Source organism: Chelonoidis abingdonii, chromosome 6 (genome assembly GCF_003597395.2).
Source record: "Chelonoidis abingdonii isolate Lonesome George chromosome 6, CheloAbing_2.0, whole genome shotgun sequence".
NCBI classification, from domain to species: Eukaryota; Metazoa; Chordata; order Testudines; family Testudinidae; genus Chelonoidis; species Chelonoidis abingdonii.
Genome location: NC_133774.1, coordinates 93736532 through 93749578, shown reverse-complemented (window position 1 = coordinate 93749578; position 13047 = coordinate 93736532). Strand labels below are relative to the sequence as shown.

Below are 13047 nucleotides of genomic sequence, written 5' to 3'. Positions count from 1 at the left end.
GTAAACGTGTGGATAGACAACCAGGTAGTGGCCCTACAGATATCTTGAATCGGCACCTGGGCCAGGTAGGCTGCTGACAAAGCCTGAGCCCTAGTCAAATGGACAGTCACGGTTGCTGGTGGAGGCACTTGTGATGAGTTCCCCCTGGGGTACCACCTGGAACTGGGGTACCGCTGAGCCCGTGACCCACCAGCCTGGGCTCCCTCTCACACTGTACTGCTGTGGAAAGCTTCAAAGCCTTCCAGCCTGCATTTTCACCAGCATTCATATATGTAGGGACACACCGAGCTGCAGTTACACGCAGGCCCTTGTCAAATCTGGTCAGTATACGGGTTTAATACCTGGCCTGCCTCTCCCTCAATGTGAAAAGAACAATGCATATTTTTGGTTACCAAGCAGAGATTTGCCCCAAGCACTCCTGTCAAAGCTTACTAGTTTAGATTAAAACATACAATAAGTTTATCAACTACAAAAGAATAGGTTTTAAGTGATTATAAGTGAGAGCAAACAGATCAAAGCAGATTACCTAGTAAATAAACAAACCCACAAACTGAGTTGGCAGGATTTCATACATAGCCTAGAAATCCCTCTAGCCTGGTACCACTGCTTCCCACAGTTCAGTCCTTATTCCTCAGGTACTTCCAGGTGCGTTGTTGTAGGGAGAGCGAGGTAACATCACGTTGTCATTTCCCCCTTTTATATTCTTTTCCCACTTGCTGGAAATCTCTTTTGCTGTGACCTGTGTCAAACAGTTCCCATTGTGTACTGCTATCTCTGAGAGGTTTCTATTGTATACAGTTTCTGGGGTAATCCTTGTGCTTGTGTGCATTTCCTCAATAAGCCATTAACATTGTTTGGCCTTTTTACTGTTGTACCTGAAAGGTTGCTTGCGTGTGTTTTCAACCTCACAACATGTTTCAGTAACACATACATACCCAAATTTCATAACTTCACATACAATGATAACACATACAATCCAACAAGCTATTAAATGTCTAGCAGATCAAGACTTTTAGAATGATATACCTTGTGAGGTACGTTGTCCAAAACATATTCTAATTACATGACAGTGGTGAATACTGGGGTGCCAGGGTGTCACAGCAACTTCACCAGATCATAGCAGTAATGGATGCAGGCCATGATCCAGGATGAAATCCTCTAAGCAGACACTGGGTGACCTTTCATCCTGTCCGCTACCACAACGAACTGCTGAGTTGACTTGCGAAATGGCTTAGTCCTGTCGATGTAGAAGGCAAGTGCCCTCCTGGTGTCTAGGTTGTGCAATTTGCGCTCATCTTCCTATTTATGAGGCTTTGGAAAGAAGACTGTCAAAACCGTTAAGTATATGTCCACAGCTAGATCTTGTTCTTATAGAACACTGTATACCACAGGGCCTGCTGTTCTTTAAAATTGTCCAGAGGGCTGGCACGAGAGGATGATGACAGGGTCACCAGGATAGGCCCCAGGACATCATCCCCTGCGGAGTAAGAGGGTATCAGGCTGGGCATTCACTCCTCTACCCCAGCCTCCGAGTGTGCCTTGATCACCGAGCTCAGTGCCGGTAGTTGCTGCCCTGAGATGGCAGCTGAGGAATGGACTGACTGAAGCATTGGCATGACAGGCATGCCCCATGTGCTTGAATAGGGCCATTGCACCGGCCACTGGCTTTGCTGCCACAACGACATTGCAGAGGTCAACACAGCCTCAGGTGCCTAATCACGCAGGTGGTGTCACAGTGAACGGCTGAATTCTTTTTCCATACTGGAGGAATCACCTTTCAGGGACCACAGACGGGCAGAAGCAGCTTGTGTCTGATGGCTAACCATCGCCACGGGAGACCAGTGCCTCAAGGAGGAGGACTGGTGTCAGGGGATAGGTATCGCAACAGAGACCACTCTCGCTGTCTGGGAGACAGGGATCTGTGCCGAGGAAACAGCCGGTGGGAGGATGATCGGTGCTGGTGATATGGTGACCGATGCCTTCCTCTAGGTGACCTGTGTCAAGAGGGTGAAGACCATGAGCACGGTGCCAGCGATCTAGGACATCTCGCAGAAGACAGAGACATGGGGCATGGAGACGGAGAGTGCTGTCTTATCTCTGAAGATTGGCATCCTTCACCCGCCCTCTGGGGGGTCTTTATGGATGGCTTTCCCTCACCAGGAGCCTTTGCTGTGTTCTGTGACACACGCAGTGCTGGTGGCACTGGCAGAGGCCTCTGCTCTCTGGGCGCCAGGAGAGCCTGGGAAGGCATCAGCCCTGCCAGCAGTCAGGGTCCCCTACCACTCCTGGAGTTGATGATGGATTCCCTCAGGGGACTTGGGGACCCCATGGGAGGGGCATCCTCATGTGGCACCGGTGTGGGGCGTCAGCCCGAATTGGGTCCTTTGCCCTTCATGCTCAGTGCCAGGGAGTTGCTCTTCTTCGACTTCTTCTTAGGTACCAGCAATGGGGAGCAGTGCCGAGTGGAGCCCAGTGCCAGGGGTGCGCTGTGCACCAAAGCTGAGATGCTAGGGGCAGTCTCCGGCTGGGAAGGCTCGGACGCCGGGCAGAGAGCAGCCTCCATGAGGTCGTCCCTCAAATGGACGTCTCATTCTTTCTGAGTTCTGGGACAAAAGGTCTGCCTTAAATAAAGAAATGTGTATTTGATTCTCTTTCTGAGTTCTGCGACAGAAGGTCTTACAGATGCGACACTTGTCCTTCACATGATTCCCCAAGCACTTGAGGCTGCTATGTGGGTCACTAACAAGCATAGGACTGTTACAGTCAGAGCAGGGCTCAAAACCTGGAGAGCGGGGTATGCCCCATCTCCAGCAAAGTCCCCGCTGGGATTTTCTCTCTAACTACACTACTTAACAACTACTGTACTTACTAATTAACTACTGTAAACAAACTATTTAAAAGGCCGTAAGGCTCGAAGACTGAAGTAGAAGAACTGCTAACCCTTGCAAGGAAAGGGAAAGGTGCTCTGACTAACCATCACGGGCAGTAAGGAGGAATTGAGAGGGCGCAGAGCTGGCAGTGCCTAATATACCAACGCATGAGCGCAGCACTCAAGAGAGTCCCACAGCCAACCCTAAGGATACTGCTAAGGCAAAAATCTATGATGGATGCGCACATGGGCATGCACACCTAGAATGGAATCGACATGAGAAAGCACTCGAAGAAGAATATAATTTTGAAACTTTGGGGCTTAAGATAAAGCAACCAGTTCTGCATCTGGGTGTTCAAACTGGCAACAAGTCATCTCAACCTGATATCTGGGTGATTACTTGCAAATTTAAGTGCCCACATGACGAACCAGGCACCAAAATTTGAAAATTTGGATTTGTCTGGCTGTAAACAGAAATTCCTTTTTATTATTCACTTTGAAAACTCCTCTAACTGACAGAACAGTAATTTTTGATGCCATCACCAAAGTCTTATTGGCTTTGCCTGCACTGCAATGGACTGCCATGACCTCTTGTCCAGTCAGAACACCCTTCCTTCTGTACTATTCATGCTTTTGCCTCGGGGAAAATTAGCAATACCACACAGCATTACTGAACAACTTGTGTATTTATGGAAGAGAATTTCATTTTACAGACAAGTCTACACAATGTGCTTAGATTTTTAGGAATGACATTAGATATGTTAGAATGATTGAGATTTATTTTTAGTCCCTACATTCTGTTTGTTTTCCCTTCTGAAACAATTCTCCTAAGCACAAACAGACAGGTTTGAAGTTGTTCAAAATTCCATACAGAAGGTTTCCTGTGCTGGAGTTCACTTTGATATCTTTGTTACCTAGCAACTTTCAAATAATTGGCATGAAATCTACCTCATTGTAATGTAATTTAGTTTAATACTTCTCATAGGACTTGGCCAACTTGTGAATTAATCTCTCAGGCAATTTTAGGAAGCAAAGTGATATTTTCAAGGAGCTTCTTAAAATGGTAACAAGAAACCACCAAGCCACTGCATACTAAGCAATTCATTCAGCTACCACATAAGGTTAATTGAAATTCAGAGACAAGCAAGAGATGCTAGGCTAACAGGTGAAATATTGGGAGTGCTAACACTGGTCTGGGAGTCAAGAAACTTCGCTTCTACTGCTGGCTCTGCTACCAGTTAACCATGTGAATGCAGACAAGTAATTTAACTGCTCTGGGACTCTGTGTAAAGCAACTATTAATGTTTACCCTGTTCGTAAAAGTGACACAAGCAACTCTGTAGTCACACCCTTCACACTATTGTAATAATCTTTGTACAAAATATGCCTTGTAAGGTATCATTTGAAAACTAATAACTCATTGATAATTAATATTCTTGTATGATATAAGCACACCGTGCGTATTAAGAGTTATGAATATATGCTAGAATTATGACTAAAGTGTGTTTAAAGCATGCATGCAGGAAGAGTTGGTAAATAGGTCTGCCTTAGACAAAGGAATGTGTATTTGATTCTCTGACCACCCCAGTCTTCAGACAAAGACAATGAAAGTCCATTTTTACATATTAAGTAAATTTAGCTATTAAGCTAACAAGTGGAGGAAGAAAGAGCATGGAGCTTCCTTCTCCACCAGAGAACATAAGAACGGCCATACTGGATCAGACCAAAAGTCCATCTAGCCCAGTATCTTGTCTTTCAACAGTGGCCAATGCCAGGTACTCTCGGGGGAATGAACAGAATAGGTAATCAAGTGATCCATCTCCTGTCACCCATTCCATACTTCTGGCAAACAGAGGCTAGGGACACCATCTCTGCCCATCCTGGCTAATAGCCACTGTCGGATCTATCCTCCATGAATTTATCTAGTTCTTTCTGAACCCTGTTATAGTCTTGGCCTTCACAACATCCTCTGGCAAAGAGTTCCACAGGTTAACAGTGCATTATGTGAAGAAATACTTCCTTTTGTTTTTTTTAAACCTACTGCCTATTGATTTCATTTACTGACCTCTAGTTCTTTGTTATCAGAAGGAGTAAATAACACTTCCTTATTTACTTTCTTCACACCAGTCACGATTTTATAGACCAGCAGTTCTCAAACTGTGGGCCAGGACCCCAAAGTGGATCACAGCCCATTTTAATGGGGTCACCAGGGCCAGCATTAGACTTGCTGGGACCCAGGGCCGAAGCCTAAACTCCACCCCCACCTGGGGTGGCGGGGCTCAGGCTGCAGCCCCCTCTCCCTCCACCCGAGGCAGTGGGACTCGGTCTCCACCTCCTCCTGGGGTCATGTAGTAACTTTGTTGTCAGAAGGGGGTCATGGTGCAATGAACTTGAGAACTCCTGTTATAGACCTCTATCATATTCCCCCTTAGTCACCTCTTTTCCAAGTTGAAAAATCCCAATCTTGCCTCATGAGGTTGCCTTCCTCACAGCTTAAATGAACTTTATTTGAGGGGTAACTCTCAGAAGAATCCATTTAAAAGGTTTACAAGTTTATAAAGATGGGAGGGCTGAACCTCAAGTGAACTGAATGACCTGAATATATACAATATTAAATCAAATATGATTATATACAATATTACTGTATTATAAAAAAGTGTATTGAGTGAGGTCTTTTTTGAAAGCTGATAGCACACTTAATTAATATCATTATGAAATGCTATTAACACTATATAAGGATATATGGATAATTTATTATATTATTTATTAAAGTATGTGGCCAAACAGGGAGAAACAGGTTCCCTGCCAGACAGGAGAGAAGGCAGCTATTTACCTGTCTCCTATGTAAATTACGCATGATGGAATCAAAACAAGAGAAGCCCCATTTACACAGAAATCAGCAAAGGACTGGGAAGTTCACAAGAATGGAAGAAAAGCATGAGGCCATCCTGACTCTTGAAAAGAAGTCATTGAATTTTGGAAGATCTAAGAAAAAAGATGGAAGCCATCTTTTGCCTCCATCACCAGATAGGAACAAGGGAGTGGAGTTCACATAAGCTGTGAAAGATGGATCCTTCAATCTGGGGAGGTGGGGATCAGGTCTAAAGTGTCTGGAAACTGAATATAGTTGAGAAACTTGCTTAGGCAAAGATCTTTCACCTAGAAAGACAAGGTAAGACCTTGCCTTGTACTTATGTGGAAGGTCCTCACTGAGAGAAAGTAAGCCATGGCTGGAAGAAAGGAAGATTGATGAGAGAAACCATCTTGAACAGTCCATAATTTGCTAGATTAAGGTTTAGACTTTTAGATGCATGTTTTCACTTGTATGTGCTTGCAACCCTTTCTAACTTTATTCCTCTGACTTGGCATCACTTAACCTATGTCCTGTTAATACACTTGTTTTATTTTAACTATAAACTAATTCAGTGTGGGTATAAAAGGAAGAGAGTGTATTTACCCCAGTTAATACGATGTGATGTACCTGTGTGTCTTTAGAGGAACAAACTAACATTATTATTTCTCTGAGTCGTCCAGCCCTCTCGTGGACATCACAGAGCATACGGTTTGGGGAAAACTGAGGACTGGGAGTGTGGTGGGAGTGTGGCTGGATGTAACCACGGCTAGTTGTGTAAGGATGCTGAGGTTACAGCCACTGAACCAGAGCTGTCTAGCACACAGACACTTCAGAGTGTGACCTGTATGCTTGCAGGCTAGTTGTGAACATCCCAGGCTGGGAGCCACACCAGCAAAGCATTGAGAGGCATCCAAGTTGCAGGGGAAGTGGTGACACCTCCCCTCACTGGACTGGATCGCACCCCAAACGCCATAACAAAGGCATTAAGATCTATGGAGGAAAATACTATACAAGTGCTAAGTATTATTACTAGCAGTCATAGTAATTTAATTATGCTTATGGTACCTCCTAGGAGACAATACATAGACAAACATTTGCATTAGTTCTTACAACTTTAAATCTAAAGTAACTATATCAATATCTAATTGAAAGTCAAGGTGGCTACTGAACTGTACATGTTATTCATTTGAAGTCTATCAACATTATCCAGTGAGCACTACCCTTGACAGTTTTCAAAATTGGATTTCACTACTGCACACTTTTCATCTTAGCCAATAGTAAATTCAGAAATTCAGCTGCTCCAGCCATATATACTTCTGCAGCTAGGAAACCCTACAGAAAGGACATTAGCTGATTTTGCCAAAAAAGAAGAAGAAGCTGTATTTCTTTCTTTTTTTTTTTTTTTACAAGTAACAAGGTGTAATTATTCTGTAATTGTGGTAACTGTCTTCTGGTAACACAGTATTTGGTGGTTATCTGATAACCAGATAACGAAGTCACCATAAATACAAACCTTTCAAAGCTGTAGCTAACAAGTCATTTATTGTAAATTAACACTAATTACATAGTTATCTACAGTAATGGGTGAATGACCAGATGTTTATCTAAGTACCCAAACATTCAAATGCTTAGCCAAACATCATCCAACCACTTTGGATGAAATCCTGACCTCACTGAAGTAAAAGGCAAAATTCCCTTTGACATCAATAGAGCCAGGATTTCACTTTTTGGGTCTGTAAAAGGAAGGTAGAACTCTTATGAAAACAGACACGCTTGTGAGATTTCTAGTACTTCCTGCTGCAGCAAGATGAAATCACAAATTATTTGATCTCCAGGCCAATGAAATCAAATTCTCGGTGAAATACCATTGGCTTTCCATATTTCTATTGAATCTACACGGGGAATTTTTAGGTAGAAAGAATGTAATTATTTATGTTGAAATTAAGCCAAGATGTTGAGATTCATACCTCTACTTTTAAAAACCATGCTATGGGATCTTTAATGAACACATCATCTGAGAGTTAGGTGCAGAATGTGGGCAAAAAGCAGTGAATAAGCAAACACGTAGACATCCTCTTTATATAAAGAATATACTCAAACGTTCAAAGAGTCCTCAGAACAATGTAGACGAGTCAATGGAGTTGCATTAGGAGAGAATTTGGGCTGGTATTCTTCTTCACTATGTCCTTAAATTCTAAGTAGTTTTACTGTGCAATCTCAAATAGCTGCTGCATTCCATCACAGAGTTCGCTGCATGTCATTATTTAGTGGAATGATCCCCATACTTCTTACCTATTTTGCAGGTATGTTGTGAGGCTTTCTGTGTTTGTTTTTTGAGTGCCTTTCACCTGAGGATCTCAAAATGGTTATCCCCATTAATTCCTCACCAAGATAATTATTCTTAAGTCATTCTACTGAATGGAGCTTTCACACCAGACAGTGCTCAGAATTAGTAATAATTTTTCAATACAATGCACAGAGGAGTTAATGGTGTAATTCCTAGTGGTAACTGTACAGCTATTTTCACACTTACTAAGTTGATATTGCACCTTTTAGTTAATCTTTCCATGTGTACAGGAATGTTTTAACAACAGTTTATGTCAGTTATGATTTCGAGTATGAACCAGTCAGATAATTGACTCACCTTCATCTAAAGGAACCTCTTCTTCCTCACTTGGCGAAGGGAGGAGGGGCTGCAGTGGTTCCATATTAATTATGAGTTGTTTATTCAAGGAATGAGAGCTACGACTCTGAGGAATGCTGGTTCTAAAAGCAAAGATAAACAGCATCTGTTTGTTCCCAAGAAATCATTACAAATACATACAACTGCCTTTGCCCTTGTCTCAAAATAATTTTGCATAAGTTATAATGGGCCTTCCCCTCCCCCCAAGGGGAACATGCAACTTACAGTGAATATCCTTTGACTCTTCCCCTATCTATTAGGTCACACCCTTGGCTGAATGGTGGCTCTGCATCTGAAGTGCTGCAGAGGGGCCAGTAGTGGCTTTGCAGTAGGGGAGCTTCCTGCTTCATTTAGCCTCACATCTTCTCATTTTATACTGCATTTCAACTTTACTGCTCCACTCCATGCTGCACAGCAGTGAGGAGAATATGGCCTGTTAGAGAGAGAATGCTAATCATTTTGCTGGAGAACCATGCTCCACTGTCTTTGGGACTGGGTCAAGAATAAACCATGAGTGGTTCTGTCACGCTTATCACTGCATGAAGAACAGCTTTCACTTTAGACACTGCCTCTAAAACATGCCTTCAGGTCCTCAATCTGTTTTTATTAGTTTATTATTAGCAGCTCTTTGGTGCAATGGGTCAGCCATGAGTAATCCAAGTTCTCCTACATGTCTGGTGGATGTAATCGCAACTAAAAATGCAGTTCTCCTTGATAGATGTAGGAGGGAGCATGTTGGTAGCAGCTCAAGTGGTTGCTGTATCAAGCATGTGAGAACCAAGTGCAGAGTTGAGTGGGTGATTGAATGTCCAGGTATAGGTTCTGGAGGCTCTTGAGGAACCACTTTGTGATGGGATCGGCAAAGATAGTAGTGTGTCTGGTCTTATGGTAAAAGACCATAATTGCTGCTAGATGTACTTTATGGAGCTAAAGGAGAGTCCAGATAGCCTAATATTAGTGAAAGAGGTGCGGAAGCAGGAGCAGTTTGTCTGATGGAGCATCAGTGAGTGAACCTAGTCCATTTATGGAGTTAGGTGGTATGTGTGGCTTGCATTCTGCTATGTAACAGTGCTATTTGTACCTGTTTAGAGCAATCTAGTTTCTCATTAGAGAACCACTGAGGAGCCATGCTTCGAGGTGTAGCATCATTATGTTGGGGTGATGTAGTTGACCCCTGGATTGTGATAATAGGTTTGGAAGGGTAGGGGGGAGCAGAATCGGCAGGGAAATAGACATACCCGTTACAAATGGGTGCCACACCTGTCTGGGCCACTTAGAGGCTATTAGTATGATCCTGGTCCTCTCACTCGTATTTTTTGTAATACTCTGTGAAGACATGGTATTACACACAGTCCAGAGGAATGTGTGTAATAAATTGTCCTTCCATTTGATTATGAATATGTCTCCCATCAAGTCCTTTTCAAGGCCTGCTCTGTAACAGAATTCCAGGCATTTCTTGTTGGTCGCAGTTGCATAAAGATCCAGTTGCGGGTAGCCTAATATTTTGAATATGTTGTGTACGATGGTATCATTTCTCTCTTATTTGTGATTTAGGGGGAAAAAAAGATCTGCGGAGCTTGTCCACAGTGGTATTTAGTGAACTGGGTAGGTAGGAGGCTGAAATTTGGATTTGTATTAGAGACACCAATTGCAAAAAGTTTCATAGCCTCGGTGCAGAACAAGTCGGATCAAGCTCCCCCTTGTCTGTTTATATAAAACATGCAGGCAATGTTTTGGTTCTTGGGAGAAACTGGAGGCAAGAGGTCATCCAACCCTGTAGGCACCACATGTAGAAGTGTGCATTCTTGACCACAAAAGTGCAAGAGACCATATGGCCAAGAAGTGCAGACAGTCACGGATAGTGACCTGCGGGCTGTTCTGCAATTTGGTGACCAGATTCTTTATAGTGTTGAATTTGTCAAATGGGAAAGATGCGAGTCCGGTTATGGAATCGATGTGAGCGCCTATGAACTCCAATCGTTGAGCAGAAGTTAATGTGGATTTGTTTTTGTTTATTTGTAGGCAAAGACCCTGCCAGCAGTCGATGGTCATCTGAATGGCCTGGATGGCCTCCTCAAGAGTCTGCGCTTTGAGCAGGCAATCATCCAGGTAAGGAAAAATTATCATTCCTTTATTCCTTAGGTGCACTGTTGCCACTGCAGGAATCTTGGAGAAGATGCAAGGTGCTGTTGAGAGGCCAAAAGGGCAGAACCCTGTATTGGCAATGATTTGAGCTCATAACAAATCTGAGAAAAAACGCCTATGGGCGGGGTGTATAGTTACCTAAAAATAAAAATCTTGCAGGTCAACGGCTGAAAACCACTCTCCCTGTTCCAGTGCTGGAATTATAGCTGTGAGGGTAATCATTTTGAATTTTTGCTTTCTGATGAACTTGTTGAGTTGTCTGAGTTTGAGAATGCATTGCCATCTCCCATTTTTCTTTTCGGTCAGTAAAGTCTTTTCTGGGAGTAAAACCCTTTTCCCCTGTGCTGATCGGGCATCATCTCCACTGCTCCTATTTGTAGAAGATGTCACACCTCTTGGTTGAGAAAGTGATCGTGGAGGGGTCCCTGAAGAGGGATGGGGCGGGTGGTATGGACAGAAAGGGGATGGAATAGCCCAACTGGGAGGACCTCTATGGCCAACCTGTCTGTAGTGATGGCTCCCCAGTTGTGGTAGAATGGGAGCAAACAGTGGCCAAAAGGTTGGATGGGAAGCATAAGCGCTGGAGTGGTTGGAAGGTCTTCTATACCCTCAACCAAGGCTTCAAATCTGCTTATTAGGTGGAGGGGGCTAGGACGGTGTCGATAGCATGAAGTAGCGGGATTGATGCCTAGGTCCCTGGCCTTGTTGCTGCTGGTGGTCATATGGCCTCTGGTGTTGTGCGTAGGCCGCGTATCTTGAAGGAGGTTGAAGGTTGTAAGATGTTGGTCAGCTCATGCTGAGTCTCCGACACCTCCAGAGTGATCTTGAGCTCATTAGCCACTCTTCTGTGGTCCTGAAAATGAGTACAATCATCTCCTGTCGTTGGGGGTGGAAGTATAATAGCCTCGTCTGGTGAGGAGGATGAATTATTATTTGGAGAGGTGTCAGGTGTCCCCTCTTCTGCATGCACCACAGCAGGTTGCTCCTGTCCGTCCATTGCAGAAGTGTGCACGGGTTCAGAAGCACATCAGGTGTCACCTCTTCGTGGGCTGTGTTGGTTATTGTGGTGCTTGCTGTAGAACCCCCACAGGCTCCAGTAATGTCATTGTCCAGGGAAGGGCCTGGGTGGTCCCATCCATGGGTGTCCATACCAGGGTGGTAAGTCTCTGGAATATGAGGACCTTGAGCTCCTTGGTCCCATGCTAGCAGGAGTCTGAGGGGAGGAATGGTGTGGTGAAAAAACTCCCTCAACTTCATCACCCTCATTACTAGAAAAGCGAGAGGGAATAGGGGATAGCTTTTGGCGCCATGCCAACAGTTCCAGTGAGAGATAGGTACCAAGTAATGGGTGTTGGCGAGACTAGCAAATCACTCAAATGAATAAACTGTGGTGTCAAGGTAGAAGAAGTCGGAATACTGCCCTGGGTGCAGCAGCAGTGCCATAGGGTTGGCCAGTGCAGACTGGTGAGGTACCGTACGCATATGCATAGGTGGTTGAGATACAGCAACCATACCTATGTGTGGCACAGGCAGCCTCAGCTGAGTTGGCACTGAGTCCTCTGCAGTGGCGTATTAGAAGAAGCAGGCAACTTTAAGCCCACAGCCTAGGCACTGGAACGGTGTGTACCGGCAGCAGCCAGGGTATAGACAGTGCTGGAAGTGCCCAGAATATCTTATGTGCTGAGCCGTGGAGCAGTCAACCCCGAAGACACAGACCTGCTCTGAGACCGTTTGGAGGCCGGCTGGTCAATGGGAAGCGATTAAGCTCACTCTTTTGTTGTTGTTTTTTAATCCTTTGTTGACTTAGGCAGGCTTTGTCTTGAGTAGGACTCCTGACCTGGGTCTCAGGCAGGTGTCGGGGACTTCTCCATTAGAATTAACTGAGCCTTAGGTCTCTGTCCGTTTATGTCCTGGCCTTCAGCTTACTGCAGTGGGCACATCTGGGGGGGATGTGGGACTCCCTCAAACAATGAACACACTGAGAATGGCCATCAGAGATAGAGATGGCCTCTGTGCATGTTGTCCATCTCTTAAAACCTGGCAAGCCAGGCATAATATAAACTGTCTAACTGACAGAAAAAAACTGGGAAGTGGGGAGGGGGGGAGTTAAGAGAATAAGGAGAGAGAGGAAATAAAACTTATCTGACTAAAATAGTAGATAAACTGTATAAATAACTAACTGTGTAAATGCAAAAATCCTTGAGCAAGACTGCTGAGCTCCGTCTCAGGCCGGGGACAACAGAGAAAGAACCGAGGAGCCTGGGCCACACACACACACACACACACACACACACACACACTTGAGGCACCGTCAGCCTGTGAGGCAGGCACCACGTGTGGACGGCCCATGCAGGTACTGCTGTAAAAATCTCCAGGCAAAGGCACAGGGATGCACCAACACCTGGAGTGGAGCACCCACAAGGACAGCTCTCAAAGAAGAATGGAGTGGTGCTTTCAAGAGGATATTTTGGGTTGTTGTGATAATTGGGCCCATAT

At 44.5% G+C, this 13047-nt stretch overlaps 1 protein-coding gene across 1 annotated transcript in view; it reads right to left on the bottom strand.

Annotated features, from left to right (window-relative positions):
* FRMD3 (FERM domain containing 3) overlaps positions 1 to 13047 on the bottom strand; it is a 229575-nt gene that overhangs the window by 23117 nt on the left and 193411 nt on the right. The window contains exon 13 of the mRNA XM_075067252.1: positions 8368 to 8489. Within this exon, the coding sequence (XP_074923353.1) occupies positions 8368 to 8489 (122 nt within the window). The remainder of the gene's footprint in view (positions 1 to 8367; positions 8490 to 13047) is intronic.